General features: G+C 37.3%; 4 protein-coding genes across 4 annotated transcripts; 3 read left to right on the plus strand and 1 right to left on the minus strand.

Annotated features, from left to right (window-relative positions):
• Positions 1,358-3,373, plus strand: LOC18587819 (shikimate O-hydroxycinnamoyltransferase). The gene is made up of 3 exons (XM_018128376.1): positions 1,358-1,689; positions 1,752-2,171; positions 2,333-3,373. Exons 2-3 carry the CDS (start codon positions 1,761-1,763, stop codon positions 3,269-3,271), a joined length of 1,350 nt encoding a protein of 449 aa, XP_017983865.1. The 5' UTR covers positions 1,358-1,689; positions 1,752-1,760; the 3' UTR covers positions 3,272-3,373.
• On the plus strand, positions 5,029-7,442 carry LOC18587820 (shikimate O-hydroxycinnamoyltransferase). The gene is made up of 2 exons (XM_018127314.1): positions 5,029-5,893; positions 6,402-7,442. The coding sequence occupies exons 1-2, from the start codon at positions 5,486-5,488 to the stop codon at positions 7,335-7,337; spliced, it is 1,344 nt and encodes a 447-aa protein (XP_017982803.1). The 5' UTR covers positions 5,029-5,485; the 3' UTR covers positions 7,338-7,442.
• On the plus strand, positions 9,464-11,245 carry LOC108663442 (shikimate O-hydroxycinnamoyltransferase). Its single transcript, XM_018127315.1, has 2 exons — positions 9,464-10,111; positions 10,661-11,245. Exons 1-2 carry the CDS (start codon positions 9,703-9,705, stop codon positions 10,804-10,806), a joined length of 555 nt encoding a protein of 184 aa, XP_017982804.1. The 5' UTR covers positions 9,464-9,702; the 3' UTR covers positions 10,807-11,245.
• LOC18587821 (F-box protein SKIP1) lies at positions 12,549-14,038 on the minus strand. The gene is made up of 2 exons (XM_007011836.2): positions 13,502-14,038; positions 12,549-13,422 (listed from the first exon to the last, which is right to left on the minus strand). The coding sequence occupies exons 1-2, from the start codon at positions 13,864-13,866 to the stop codon at positions 12,849-12,851; spliced, it is 939 nt and encodes a 312-aa protein (XP_007011898.2). The 5' UTR covers positions 13,867-14,038; the 3' UTR covers positions 12,549-12,848.

Below are 14,174 nucleotides of genomic sequence, written 5' to 3' on the forward strand. Positions count from 1 at the left end.
ATGTAAAATCACAAGTGATATTTTTATTAATTATAATTAATCAATCATTGATTATAAGAATTTATTTGACTCAAATACAAATACGAGACCTAATTAAACTCAATCAAAAAATAAAAATTTACTAATTATAATTAATTAATTATTAATTATAAGAGTTTATTTGACGCAAATAAAAGTATAAAATTTTATTAAACTCAATAAAAAAATAAAAATTTATTTAAATATTTTTAAATAATTTAGAGATTATTTAAATATTACGTCAAATTTATATCAAAATTATTTTTTATTTTTTTACTTTTAATAATTAGGATTTTATTCTTTTTCTAATGATGTTTTTTACATGACCGTTGCAGATATTGACTACTGATGCTTTGCCGAAGGGCTCACCTAGACTACCGACGATTGAACCCTCGAACAAGCCTGCAGTTAGCATAGTGAGATCATTGAATCGACGGTCTGTTTATGCAAAGATTTAACTTGATCCAACTCGATCTAAGCCTCTCTATCTATGATTTGTGATCTTGATGTGTAATATGGTTGTTATTCAAATATTGTTAAATCAAGAGAGAATTATTTTTTTTTTAAAAAATTTATTATGTAATTTTTTTTATATTTTAAATTTTAAAAAATTTAAAAATTAAAATATTTTTTTATTTGTTATTTATCAAATAGATTTAAATTTAGTTGGTTATCATAAATAGTTTTCAATGTAATCTTTTAATTTCATAAAGCAATTAAAAAATTAACTATCAAATAATTTAATTTTTTATTTAAAATTTTAATATTTTTTTATAATAGCGGTGGTTGATAGCAATTTAGTTTATTTGCTTACAACTTTGGTATTTCTGACAATATGATTACGATGTTTTTGTCAGTGGTATCAAATTTGACTGGTGTAAATAATAAATAAATTTTTATAATTAATAATTTAATTAATTTATTATTAATTAAAATATTATTTATTATCAAGAAAATGATGACGAATTATTTTTATTTTGAGTATCAGATTATGTCCACACGTCAAAAATATAATTTAAAACTAATGCTAGTCTGCCATTGCTGACAGCCTGACAAACCTTGGACATTGAACTCTTTGAAAAAGAAAATATGGCAGCACCCTGACGATTTTTACCTTGTTTTGTGGGAAAAATATCAACATAATGTGACTGGATATTTTTGGACACATTACTCTTTGTTAATCCAATGTACAAATTAATTGCAAGTTTTCTTCTTCAAGTATTAAATCGATAATTGAATTATAATTCGGATATTAACTATGTAATTAAAAATTTTGATTATCATTAAAAAATACTAAGATTTGTTTGATGTTTAACTAGTCCGTCACAAAGGATGGTGGAACTAACTATCGGCGGCACTTCAAAATAGGTTAAATTTCTTTTAATTTGAAGTATAATGCCTTTATTTTATAATCTTTAGTGGCTCCACAAATAATTGTTGTGAGTGCGTACAATTTTCCTACAGACACTGATTATCTTTTCTTGATTTCAATACTCCTCCTTCCTCGTGTGGATGAAGGAGAGAAAAGGTCAAAAAGCAAGAAGCTGTTTCCAAGTTCCAAGTCACTTTCATGCATCTCATAGATCTTGAATTGAAACTGTAATCCATTCAACAAGGAAACTTTTCAAGATTTTGAGATTTGGGTGTCCTGTTAAGTACAACTGTACAAAGGTAGGCCACTTATCTTCCCTTCTACGAGAGATTATAGAGACTGAACTTAGAAATCATTGCAGGAAGAGGAGATGAAGATTACCATCAATGGATCAACCATGGTACGCCCAGCTCGAGACACGCCAAATCGACGCCTGTGGAACTCGAATTTGGACCTGGTAATATCCAGGTATCATGTTGCCTTGGTGTACTTCTTCTACAAATCCGATGGTTCTTCCAATTTCTTTGACACCCAATTGCTTAAGGAGTCTCTGAGTAACCTTCTCGTCCCGTTCTATCCCATGGCTGGGAGATTGGGATATGATGAAAATGGAAGACTCGAGATAGTCTGCAACGCTGAGGGAGTATTATTCATAGAGGCTGAAACTGCTGCTCCCATAGATGACTTGGGCGATTTTGCACCGAGTTCGAAACTTCGGCAGCTGGTTCCAACAGTCGACTTCTCTGGAAATATCTCTTCTTTTCCACTCGTTTTGTTACAGGTACAAGTCTTCACCTAACAATAATTGAAGTATGGCTATCACCTAGTGACAGACTATTACTGGTCTTCGTTAAGTCAATATCTTTTATGGGTTTTCTTTTCTTTTTCAATTATAGTCTTCAATTTTTGTCCCTACAACAGTATTCAAGTATATTTTGCTAGGTGACAAGCTTCAAACATGGAGGGGTTAGTCTTGGTGCTGCATTTCAACATACTTTGGTGGATGGGTCATCAGTCTGTTATTTCATGAACAGTTGGTCTAACACAACCCGAGGCTTATCCATTACTGTTACCCCATCCATTGACCGCACCCTTCTCCGAGCCCGGGTGCCATCAGCTCCTGCATTTCACCATGTCGAATACGATCAATCTCCTCCCTTGAACACATCTATTTCAGCTCTGAATTCTCAAGTTGGTCCTAAACCTTCATCTACTTCTATTTTCAAAATCACTGCCGATCAGCTGAAAACCTTAAAATCCAAGGCAACCATGAATGGCAACACGACAAAAACAAATCGTACCACATACGATATCCTGACTGCACACGTATGGCGTTGCGTGTGCAAAGCTAGGGGCCTCTCGGATGATCAAGCAACCAAGTTGTACATTCCAATCGATGGACGGTCCAAACTACATCCACCTCTCCCACCAGGCTACCTTGGCAACGTGATCTTCATAGCTGCAACGACTGCTCTATCAGGTGACCTCCAATCCGAACCATTTGCGGATACAATACAAAGAATCAACAGAATGGTAAAACGGATGGACGACAAGTATATGAGATCAGCTCTTGACTACATAGAAAGTGTACCTGATATGAAAACTCTTATGCGAGGAGCACATACTTTTCAGTCCCCGAACCTTTCTATCAATAGCTGGATGCGGCTTCCGTTATATGCTGCAGATTTCGGATGGGGTCGCCCCATGCACGTGGGGTTGGCAAATGTAATCCACGAAGGAAAGATATGTATAGTACCAAGCCCGGTTGATGATGGGAGCTTGTCGTTGGTGGTATGCTTGGAGACATCCCATATGAAACAGTTTGAGAAGTGTCTTTATGATTTCTTACTGCCATTTGCAAAACTAAATGCTCGTTATTAATTTGTTTTCCCTAGTATACTGTAACTTTGAGAAGCTCCTTTATATGATTTCTGTATTTCTGTTAAATCCATGCTTCTGCAATAGAGATTTCCTTTCACTGATTGGCCAAACATCTATGAGAGTCGAAAAAGCAAGCCCCATGACAGAAATAACCGCAAATTACACAGGTTTATACTTTACAGGGTAAATTAACTTACAAATCTTTGTTAATGGGGATTAAAAAATGATCAGAAAGATTTTGTCAAGAAGAGTAATTTGGGTGTTGTAAATCCTAGACTAATGATCTTTGTGACTTAATCACATCATGAAAGTTCCACCTACTCCGTTTTCTCTCTTTTGTCTTTTCCTTTTCTTTGGCCAAGGGGGGAAAACACACTCAACTCTTTCATCTAGCAGTTCCTTTCTGTCATTTACAGCAGGCCATCACAGGGCGAAAGCAAGCATATATTCGTTGATGTGCAAAAGGCAACAGTACCTTTATGAGTAGTGTGCTGGACGTACCAAACCTCAACTCTCAGATCACCAAACAATCCATCACCATGTCCTGTTTGCTGCGTAGTTTACTTAATGTTTGGTCTTAAAGAAAGGACAAGAAAACACCAAATTCATCACCCACCACCGCAAAACCCCTCCCCTTTGGTTATCTACTAAAGAGATCTTGGAAAACCTTTGCCTTCATTGTTACAGGGTATGCAAACTTGCCTTCCCCTAGTTTTGCATTGCACTTCTTTATTTTCTTGAGTTCATATAGTTTTATGATTTAATTTCATTTTGGAAGACCAGACCCTGGATCTTTTGAGTTTTCCTTTAGAGAGAGTGCTCAGTGTTGAATGTAATTTGCAAAGGTTTTTGTGATCATTAACTGTAGCCTGTAGGTGGTGAGAGAATATGGAGATTAATGTGACGAGACAAACGATGGGTGCAACCAGCACTAGACACACCAAAAACGCAACTATGGATGTCAAATCTGGACCTGGCAAGGATAATTAAGCCTCATGTTCCCTTGGTGTATTTCTACAAATCAAATGGTTCCTCCAATTTCTTTGAATCCCGATTGCTCAAGGATGCTTCAAGCAACATTCTTGTGCCATTTCTTACGATATGTGTATTTTTTTAACGGAAACAAAAACTTGAATATTTAATTACCAGTTTTCTTCTTCAAGTATTAAATCCAAAATCGAATTATAATTTAGATATTAAATATGTAATTAAAAGTTTTGATTATCATTAAAAAATAATAAGACTTGTTCGTTGCTTAATTAGCCTGTAGAGCTAATTATTGGTGGCACTTCAAAATAGGTTATATTTCTTTTATACATAATATTTAAAAAAGTATTTAAATCATTTAAAAAAATTTAAATAAATTTTTATATTTTTATTTTTAATCGAATAAATATTTATAATTAATAATTGATTTAATTAAAATATTATTTATCACTACATATGATATGACACTTATTAACATATAACATTTAATAATTATATGATGTATTAACATATCATAATTAATTATAATATGATCATGTCATGCATACAATCACCCTCTTGTATACCTACTACAAAAGCAAGACGACAAACCATTATTTTAATTAATTTGGTATTAAATCCAAAAGCATCCTGCTTATGAGAAGAAACGTGGGCCAATATGCTGATCCCAGAACCTATCTTGCTTAAAAGAAATCATGGAGCGAATGATTCACTGTTCTAAGCTTCATTTCCTTAGAGAAAGGACAATCATTGTCTAAGGAGAGATCATCAAGATATACAAGTGTTAAATATTGTTTGTCCCTATCCATTTACCTCTTCTCTCTGCCACCGATTGCCCATAGCTTTATTAGCTGTAAAACATTATTTAATCTGAACCGTGTTCGCCCTTACGAGGAACAGGCGAACATGTTACGGCACAGTCAAGATTCTGCCTAAATGAGCAAGCAGGACAACCAGAAGATAAAGCCAAAAACTCAAGAGTAAAGAGGCGTTGAAGCTCACCTGCTTGGGCGCATATGCATTTTCCTCAACTCTGCTCACCGACGTTACCATATACCAACTAAGAAGATTTTGAGCACCTTTGCTTCTGGTATACAAGGTATGGGCGCTTACCTTCCCCTAAGAACTAGTTTCTAAAACTATGGCGACCATAGGCGGGTAAGATCGGAAAGCATATTTGAGAGGAGATTTTGTGGTTTCTGTGACCACTGCAGTCGCTTTGAAGAGATGGAGATTACCGTAAAGGGATCAAGCCTAGTACGCCCTGCTAAAGAAACGCCCAAAGAGAGCCACTGGGTCTCAAATCTGGACATGGTGGCGACACCATATTATGTCCCCCTGGTGTACTTCTACAAACCAAATGGTTCTTCAGATTTCTTTAAAGGGCAAGTGCTTAAGGAGGCTTTAAGCAAGACTCTTGTGCCATTTTACCCCATGGCTGGGAGGTTGGGAAGCGATGAAAATGGTAGGTTCGAGATAATATGCAACGCAGAGGGAGTTCTATGGGTAGAAGCTGAAACTACTTGTGCTGTGGATGACTTGGGAAATTTTGCTCCTAGCTTAAAACTCCGGCAACTAGTTCCAACAGTTGATTACTCGAAAGATACCTTCTCTCACCCGCTGTTTATGGCCCAGGTAAGTATTCACCAAACAAGAATGAGAAACTGACACACTGTAAGTATTTAATTACAAGATTTTTTTCTTTGAAAATTAAGTGTTTAATTACTAGATAAATAATGTCAGTAAACTGAAAAAAGATGATGGTAGCAGTAGGATAATATGAACTGCTCTGAGGAAAGAAAAAAAACAGAGAAAAAAGGAGGAGGGAAGTTGCTGTGAAGAAGAACAAGTTACTTCATTCATGCTTTAACTCTAACAAATAAGAGTTACAAGGAGATCATGGACAAGCCTTGATTTAGTATATTTGTTTTATGTTTATGTCTTGTTTGGTTTTATTTTAGTTTGCAGAACTCATAGAATCACCTCATGATTAAAATCTTGCTTCAAGATGTACTCCGATTGAACAATTCATAACTACTAATCCTTCAAGTTCAAAAGTAGGATAGGCAAAAAAAATTACAGAATAAGATACATGAAGGATAGGCAATGGAAACTGGAAAGCTTGATTGTATGTTTTTGCTAGGTAACTGCTTTCAAATGCGGTGCAGTCTCTCTTGGAATCGGAATTCACCACACTTTGGTGGATGGCACAGCTTTCCTTCACTTCTTCAACAGTTGGTCCGAGATAGCAAGAGGCTTGCCCCTAATCAGGGTGGCGCCACTTATTGACAGAACCCTTCTCCGAGCACGAGTGCCACCAACCCCTAGATTTCATCATGCTGAATATGATCCACCTCCTCCCTTAAACACCTCAATGTCAATCTTCAATTCTCACCCTAAGCCTAAACCCTCATCTGTATCTGTTTTTAAGATCACACTCAATCAACTTAATACCCTAAAAGCCATGTCATTCAAGAATGAAAATTCAACTAAGTACAGCACCTACACTATCCTAGCTGCACATATATGGCGTTGTGCCTGTAAAGCTCGAGGCCTCTTGGATGATCAACCAACCAAGTTATACGTGCCAACAAATGGACGCCCCAGACTACATCCTCCCCTCCCATCAGCCTACCTGGGCAATGTGACATTTATGGCTTCATCAATTTCTGTGTCTGGAAATCTCCAATCAGAACCATTTATGAACACCATAGAGCGAATTCATGGAACATTGAAAAGGGTGGACAATGAATATCTAAGATCAGCTCTTGACTACCTAGAAAAACTGCCAGATGTAACTACTGCCAGGAGAGAAGCACACACTGCCCAGTGCCCAAATCTAAGTATCATCAATTGGATGCGACTCCCTGTACATGATGCAAATTTTGGGTGGGGTCGGCCCATATACATGGGCCCGGCAAATGTCGTCCATGAAGGAAAAATATACCTACTGCCAAGTCCAACTGATGATGGGAGCCTGTCATTGGTAGCATGCCTAGAAACCTCTCATATGAAACCTTTTCAGAAGCATCTTTACGAAGGCTTAATGTCATTTGACAAAATAAGGGCTCGATATTAGTTGTTTGTTCTCTCTATCAGTATGCAACATATAAAGATGTTTCTTTTTTTTTTTCGTGAACTAACTTTTTTTGTTTGAATCCTATTTATTCGAATTCGGTGCATAGGGCATAGGCTATTATAAGAACCGACTCTAGCTATGTCAACAAATAAGAAGAGTAGAAGATTAAACTAAACCTAGAATGAAGATAGAGATTATATTCTGGATAATCATCAAGAAAGAGGCGAGTAGCTAAGCCTTAATACGAAACTTCTATCTTACCTGTGAAATCAAATTGCTGGAACAAGAAGAACAGTGGATATGAGTCTTGCATTCTTGCTCTAGTCATTTCGTATCTACTTGAGCCTAATTTTCTCACATAGCAGCAGCAACTTTGGTCATCTTAAGATTGATTGTAACTGCATTTTAGACACTATGAGTAAGTTTTGAGAACACTGTGAAAACTCAATGCTCTGAAGGGAAATTTGGAGAATTTCCAAGAACAAGGAACTAAAACTCAGAGGTTTACCTGTCTAGCACGTGATATGGAGAAGAAGCATATTGACAACTTCCATTTTCCAGGCTCTGCAAAGTTCCCACCCGACTCTTGCATCTATGGAAGTCCAAGGAAAACAAAAACTCCAAACATGCCCTTAAGACATCCAAAGATAACTCTATCATGCGACTCAAGTCCAAGGAAAAACAGTCCCACATTTCTAATGGCAGCTTATGACACATACAAAATACCCCACTATCTAACACTCTCAACTGATAAATTAGAACAACAAAAATGTTCAGACAGAAATTGATTATGAGGTACTAATCTCTGCCATATCCTCGTTGGTGGTACGCTTGGAGACATCCCATATGAAACAGTTTGAGAAGTGTCTTTCTGATTTCTTACTGCCATTTGCAAAAATAAATGCTCGTTGTTAATTTGTTTTCCCTAGTATTATGTAACTTTGAGAAGCTCCTTTATATGATTTCTGTATTAGTATTAGCTTTAATCAAAAATAGCAGACTCCAACACTGCTACACACACAAGATATCTGCACTCAGAATGTCTTTTTGATTCTTTTTTGTTCAAAACATATACACTTACTAAGCATAAACAGTGGAGTTTTTTACTGTTCCGTACATTTTCGCTAGGTCACTACTTTTAACTGTTGAGGAATCTGTACTGGAGTTAGAGTTCTTGATGTTCTGTCAGATGGGACATCCACATTTTACTTCATCGACAGCTGGTGTGGAACAGTTTCCAGAAGCTTTTTTATGAAGAGTTGATGTCAATTGACAAAATAAAGGCTCGTTATTAGTTGTTGTTCTCTCTATCAACCTGGAACATAATTAAATCTGTTTCTTTTGCTTCAATCCTAGTTAAAGAAATACACAAGTAGAAGCTCTGATGTTAGTAAGGAAAACACAGGGAGATAGCCCTATACTCCTGTTTCTTTGTTCCTATCTTGAGGAGGACAAGCATTTGGGACAATCATCAGGGACGATTCCAACCAATTTTCCATTAGATCATTATAGGACAGATTGGGACAATTCCTCCTCCCTAACATCATTTTGCATGAGATGTTTTCTAGCTGGAATATCAACTTCTTTAAGCTTTGGGCAAAGATAAGCTGTGTCTGTGTCATTGATGCATCGCTGCTTATTGAATTTGACTTGGAAAATTAAAGAGTCAATAATGGCTTCTATGATTAAGGTTTAAAATGACATGATCATGCCATGCATACAACCACCTACCTACTACAAAAGCAAGACGACATACCATTAATCTAATTAATTTTGTATTAAATCCAAAAGCAGCCTGTTTATGAGAAGAAACGTGGGGCTGATATGCTGAACCCAAATCTATCTTGCTTAAAAGAAATCATGGAGCGAACGATTCACGATTCTAATGCTTTATTTCCGTAGAGAAAGGACAATCATTGTCTAAGAAGAGATCATCAAGACATACAAGTGTTTAATATTGTTTGTACCTATCCATTTCCCTCTTCTCTCTGCCACCGATTACCTATAGCTTTGTTAGTTGTAAAATATTCTTTAATCTGAACCATACACGTCCTTATCAGGAGCAGCCGAACACGTTACGGCACAATTAAGATTCTGACTAATTGAGCAGGTGGGACAACGAGAAGATAAAGCCAAAAACTCAAGAGTAGGCGCACATGCATTTTCCTCGCCTCTGCCCACCGACATTACCATATACCAACTAAGAAGATTTTGAGCGCCTTTGCTTCTGGTATACAAGGTATGAGCGCTTACCTTCCCCTAAGAACTAGTTTCTGAAACAATGGCGACCATAGGCGGGTAAGATCGGAAGGCATATTGCAGAGGAGATTTTGGGGTTTCTGTCACCACTGCAGTCACTGAAGAGATGGAGATTACCGTAAAGGGATCAAGCCTAGTACGCCCTGCTAAAGAAACGCCCAAAGAGAGCCACAAGGTCTCAAATCTGGACATGGTGATGGCACCATATTATGCCACCCAGGTGTACTTCTACAAACCAAATGGTTCTTCAGATTTCTTTAAAGGGCAAGTGCTTAAGGAGGCTTTAAGCAAGACTCTTGTGCCATTTTACCCCATGGCTGGGAGGTTGGGAAGTGATGAAAATGGTAGGTCCGAGATAATATGCAACGCAGAGGGAGTTCTATGGGTAGAAGCTGAAACTACTTGTGCTGTGGATGACTTGGGAAATTTTGCTCCTAGCTTAAAACTCCGGCAACTAGTTCCAACAGTTGATTACTCGAAAGATACCTTCTCTCACCCGCTGTTTATTGGCCCAGGTAAGTATTCACCAAACAAGAATGAGAAACTGACACACTGTAAGTATTTAATTACTAGATTTTTTTTCTTTGACAATTAAGTATTCAATTACTAGATAAATAATGTCAGTAAACCGAAAAAAGATGATGATAGCAGTAGGATAATATGAACTACTCTGAGGAAAGAAAAAAACAGAGAAAAGAGGGGGAGGGAAGTTGCTGTGAAGAAGAACAAGTTACTTCATTCATCAGTAAATACATAGTAAGTCAACATGTCAAAGTCAATGCATGCTTTAACTCTAACAAATAAGAGTTACAAGGAGATCATGGACAAGCCTTCATTTAGTATATTTGTTTTATGTTTATGTCTGGTTTAGTTTTATTTTAGTTTGCAGAACTCATAGAATCACCTCATGATTAAAATCTTGCTTCAAGATGTACTCCGATTGAACAATTCATTACTACTAATCCTTAAAGTTCAAACGTAGGATAGGCAAAAAAAATTACAGAATAAGATACATTAAGGATAGGCAATGGAAACTGGAAAGCTTGATTGTATGTTTTTGCTAGGTAACTGTTTTCAAATGCGGTGGAGTCTCTCTTGGAATACGAATTCACCACAATTTTGTAGATGGCACAACTTCCCTTCACCTCATCAACAGTTGGTCCGAGATAGCAAGAGGCTTGCCCCTAATCAGCAGGGCGCCACTTATTGACAGAACCCTTCTCCGAGCACGAGTGCCACCAACCCCTAAATTTCATCATACTGAATATGATCCACCTCCTCCCTTAAACACCTCAATGTCAATCTTCAAATCTCACGCTAATCCTAAACCCTTATCTGTATCTGTTTTTAAGATCACACTCAATCAACTTAATACCCTAAAAGCCATGTCATTCAAGAATGAAAATTCAACTAAGTACAGCACCTACACTATACTAGCTGCATATATATGGCGTTGTGCCTGTAAAGCTCGAGGCCTCTTGGATGATCAACCAACCAAGTTATACATGCCAACAAATGGACGCCCCAGACTACATCCTCCCCACCCATCAGCCTACCTGGGCAATGTGATATTTACGGCTTCATCTATTGCTCTGTCTGGAAATCTCTAATCAGAACCATTTATGAACACCATAGAGCGAATTCATGGAGCATTGAAAAGGATGGACAATGAATATCTAAGATCAGCTCTTGACTACCTAGAAAAAGTGCCAGATATAACTGCTGCCTGGAGAGAAGTACACACTTTCCAGTGCCCAAATCTAAGGATCAACGATTGGATGCGATTCCCTCTACATGATGCAAATTTTGGGTGGGGTCGACCGATATACATGGGCCCGGCATATGTCGTCCATTAAGGAAAAATATATATACTGCCAAGTCCAACTGATGATGGGAGCCTGTCATTGGTAGCATGCCTAGAAACCTCTCACATGAAACCTTTTCAGAAACATCTTTACGAAGGCTTAATGTCATTTGACAAAATAAAAGCTCGATATTAGTTGTTTGTTCTCTCTATCAGTATGCAACATATAAAGATGTTTCTTCTTTTTTTTCATGAACTAACTCTTTTTGTTTGAATCGTATTTATTTGTATTTGGTGTATAGAGCATAGCTATTATAAGAACCGACTCTAGCTATGTCAACAAATAAGAAGAGTAGAAGATTAAAACTAAACCTACAATGAAGATAGAGATTATATTCAGGATGATCATTGAGAAAGAGGCGAGTAGCTAACCTTAATACAAAACTTATATCTTAACTGTGAAATCAAATTGTTGGAACAAGAAGAAGAACGAATATGAGTCTTGCATCCTTGCTCTAATCATTTCGTATCTACTTGAGCCTAATTTTCTCACATAGCTGCAGTGATTTTGGTCATCTTAAGATTGATTGTAACTGTACTTTAGACATTATGAGTAAGTTTTAGGAACACTGAAAACTCAATGCTCTGAAGGGAAATTTGGAGGATTTCCAATAACAAGGAACTAAAACTCAAAGGTTTACTTGTCTAGCACGTGATATGGGGAAGAAACAGATTGACAACTTCCATTGTCCAGGCTCCGCAAAGTTCCCACCCGATTCTTGCATCTATGGATGTCCAAGGAAAACAAAAACTCCAAACATGCCGTTTAGACATCCAAAGATATCTCTATCATGCGACTCAAGTCCAAGGAAAAACAGTCCCACATTCTAATGGCAGCTTATGACACAAAATACAAAGTACCCCACTGTCTAACACTCGTAACTGATAAATTAGAACAACAAAAATGTTTGGACAGAAATTGATTATGAGATCCTAATCTCTGCCATATCCTCGTCCTAACAACAATATCAAGTAATAATTCTAGTTCTTGGTTTGAAGCAGACCAATCTATTCCATCATGTTTCCATATAAAGCATTTGACATATAATTAAAACACCACCAAATGTGATTCCAACAAAGACCAAAGAAACCATTACAACAGCACAACATCAAGATTAATTAAAGAGGAGCAACACCTCAATATCAACTTAAACACAAAAAAAAAGGAGTTTTAGCTCATCATATTTACAGCATAGACAGATAATTAAAGAATCCTAGGCACTGGAATAATAAAGTGGACGCATGTACTCGTCAAAGTACTCATCACGATCCACAAAAACAATGGCATTGAGAGCATAGATTATCCCAGGAATGTATCCCAGAAAAGTTGATTCAGAATACAGTAATACACAAATACAAAGCTAAGAAATTGAAATCATGTTCCTTCCCTAGATTCGGAAAACATCAGTTTGGAACCTCTCATCATACAATCTCCAATGTCCATACCGCTCAGTATGAAAAACTGACCTGGGTATATATAAATGCGGCTTCTTTACTTCTTTCAAATCTTTCAAACTCGATGTCGCATTGACAATATCCCGACTAGTCAAGTTAGCACATCCAAACAAATCCAAAAACTCAAGTTTCAAACACCCTTCACAGATCGAACCAAGACCTTTAGCGGATAATTTCGAGAATCTGATTTCAAGATGTTCCAGTTGAGGCATGAATTTCCCGATTGCAGCTGCTTCTGTATCCCCATCTTGTGGACACGCATTTAGATAATCATTGGGAACAATTCCCACGTGTTGCGACGGGTCTAACCAATTCATCAGGTTCCGTTTTAGGACCGTTAGATTGGGACAGTTCCGACCAATTAACATCAGAGATTCGTGCGATATTTCGTAGCAGTAACTGATGTCGAGTTGTTTAAGGTTCCGACAATGATACGCTACTTGAGCAATCGAGGCATCGGTCACGTGAGGACAGCTTTTTATAGAAAGAACTTGGAGATTTGGACACCTGGCATAAAAATTGAAAAATCAAAGATGGAAATTTAGGAAAAAATGGAAAACAATAAACGAAGTCGTAGATGAGATACCTTTGAGCGGCGAAGTTGAGAGAAAGATCGGAGCAGTGACGGGTAAGGATCTTGGTTAGATTGCCGTTGCTCCATGATATAACGGATCGGAGCATGGAGTCGATTTTTCTTTCGAACTCGGGGGTCCACCAGCGGGGTGACTCGGCGGAGGAATCGAACCGAGTTTCGAGATCGAACACGGAGTTTAGAGTGGGATCCTTGCAGGCGTTGAGCCATGGTTTGCAGACAAGCATAGGGCCCGTCCATCGGTGCTCGAAAGTGAGTCGTGAAAGGATGTTGACGAGGCACTCGTCGGTTAACTCGGCCCAGTCGGAGATGAGTCCAGACTCGGTGTCTGTTTCCCCTGTTCCTTCTTTACCCTCCATGTTCAGGAGACCACTTTGGGAAGCCCCAAGCAGTTTTTTCTCTTGTTAAACGATAGGTTGTGTGGATAACAAGTTGGATAATACGGTAATTTTACAAGGAAAGGCGCCCTATCTAGTTATTGGTTACCGCTTGGCAGTACACGTGTTCGCTGATTCTTTTTTCTGAAATCTTTAGCAACTTTTGCTTTTGGTTTTTTTTTTATTTAATAAGCTTGGCTTGTATCTTTTATAATTTAAATTTTGTATGCTTTTTTTTAATTAGTATGATGTAAAAATTTTTCTTAATTAGTAAGTTATGAATAATTTCA

The sequence above is a fragment of the Theobroma cacao genome, chromosome 9, assembly GCF_000208745.1.
Source record: "Theobroma cacao cultivar B97-61/B2 chromosome 9, Criollo_cocoa_genome_V2, whole genome shotgun sequence".
NCBI lineage: Eukaryota > Viridiplantae > Streptophyta > Magnoliopsida > Malvales > Malvaceae > Theobroma > Theobroma cacao.

Bases quoted from the DNA above. Each gene is read 5' to 3' on its own strand.
- LOC18587819 (XM_018128376.1), top strand. From the start codon at position 1,761: ATGAAGATTACCATCAATGGATCAACCATGGTACGCCCAGCTCGAGAC. The intron at 2,172-2,332 runs GTACAAGTCTTC...ATATTTTGCTAG, and splicing joins TTCCACTCGTTTTGTTACAG to GTGACAAGCTTCAAACATGG.
- LOC18587820 (XM_018127314.1), top strand. From the start codon at position 5,486: ATGGAGATTACCGTAAAGGGATCAAGCCTAGTACGCCCTGCTAAAGAA. The intron at 5,894-6,401 runs GTAAGTATTCAC...TGTTTTTGCTAG, and splicing joins ACCCGCTGTTTATGGCCCAG to GTAACTGCTTTCAAATGCGG.
- LOC108663442 (XM_018127315.1), top strand. From the start codon at position 9,703: ATGGAGATTACCGTAAAGGGATCAAGCCTAGTACGCCCTGCTAAAGAA. The intron at 10,112-10,660 runs GTAAGTATTCAC...TGTTTTTGCTAG, and splicing joins CCCGCTGTTTATTGGCCCAG to GTAACTGTTTTCAAATGCGG.
- LOC18587821 (XM_007011836.2), bottom strand. From the start codon at position 13,866: ATGGAGGGTAAAGAAGGAACAGGGGAAACAGACACCGAGTCTGGACTC. The intron at 13,423-13,501 runs GTATCTCATCTA...TTTTTATGCCAG, and splicing joins CTCAACTTCGCCGCTCAAAG to GTGTCCAAATCTCCAAGTTC.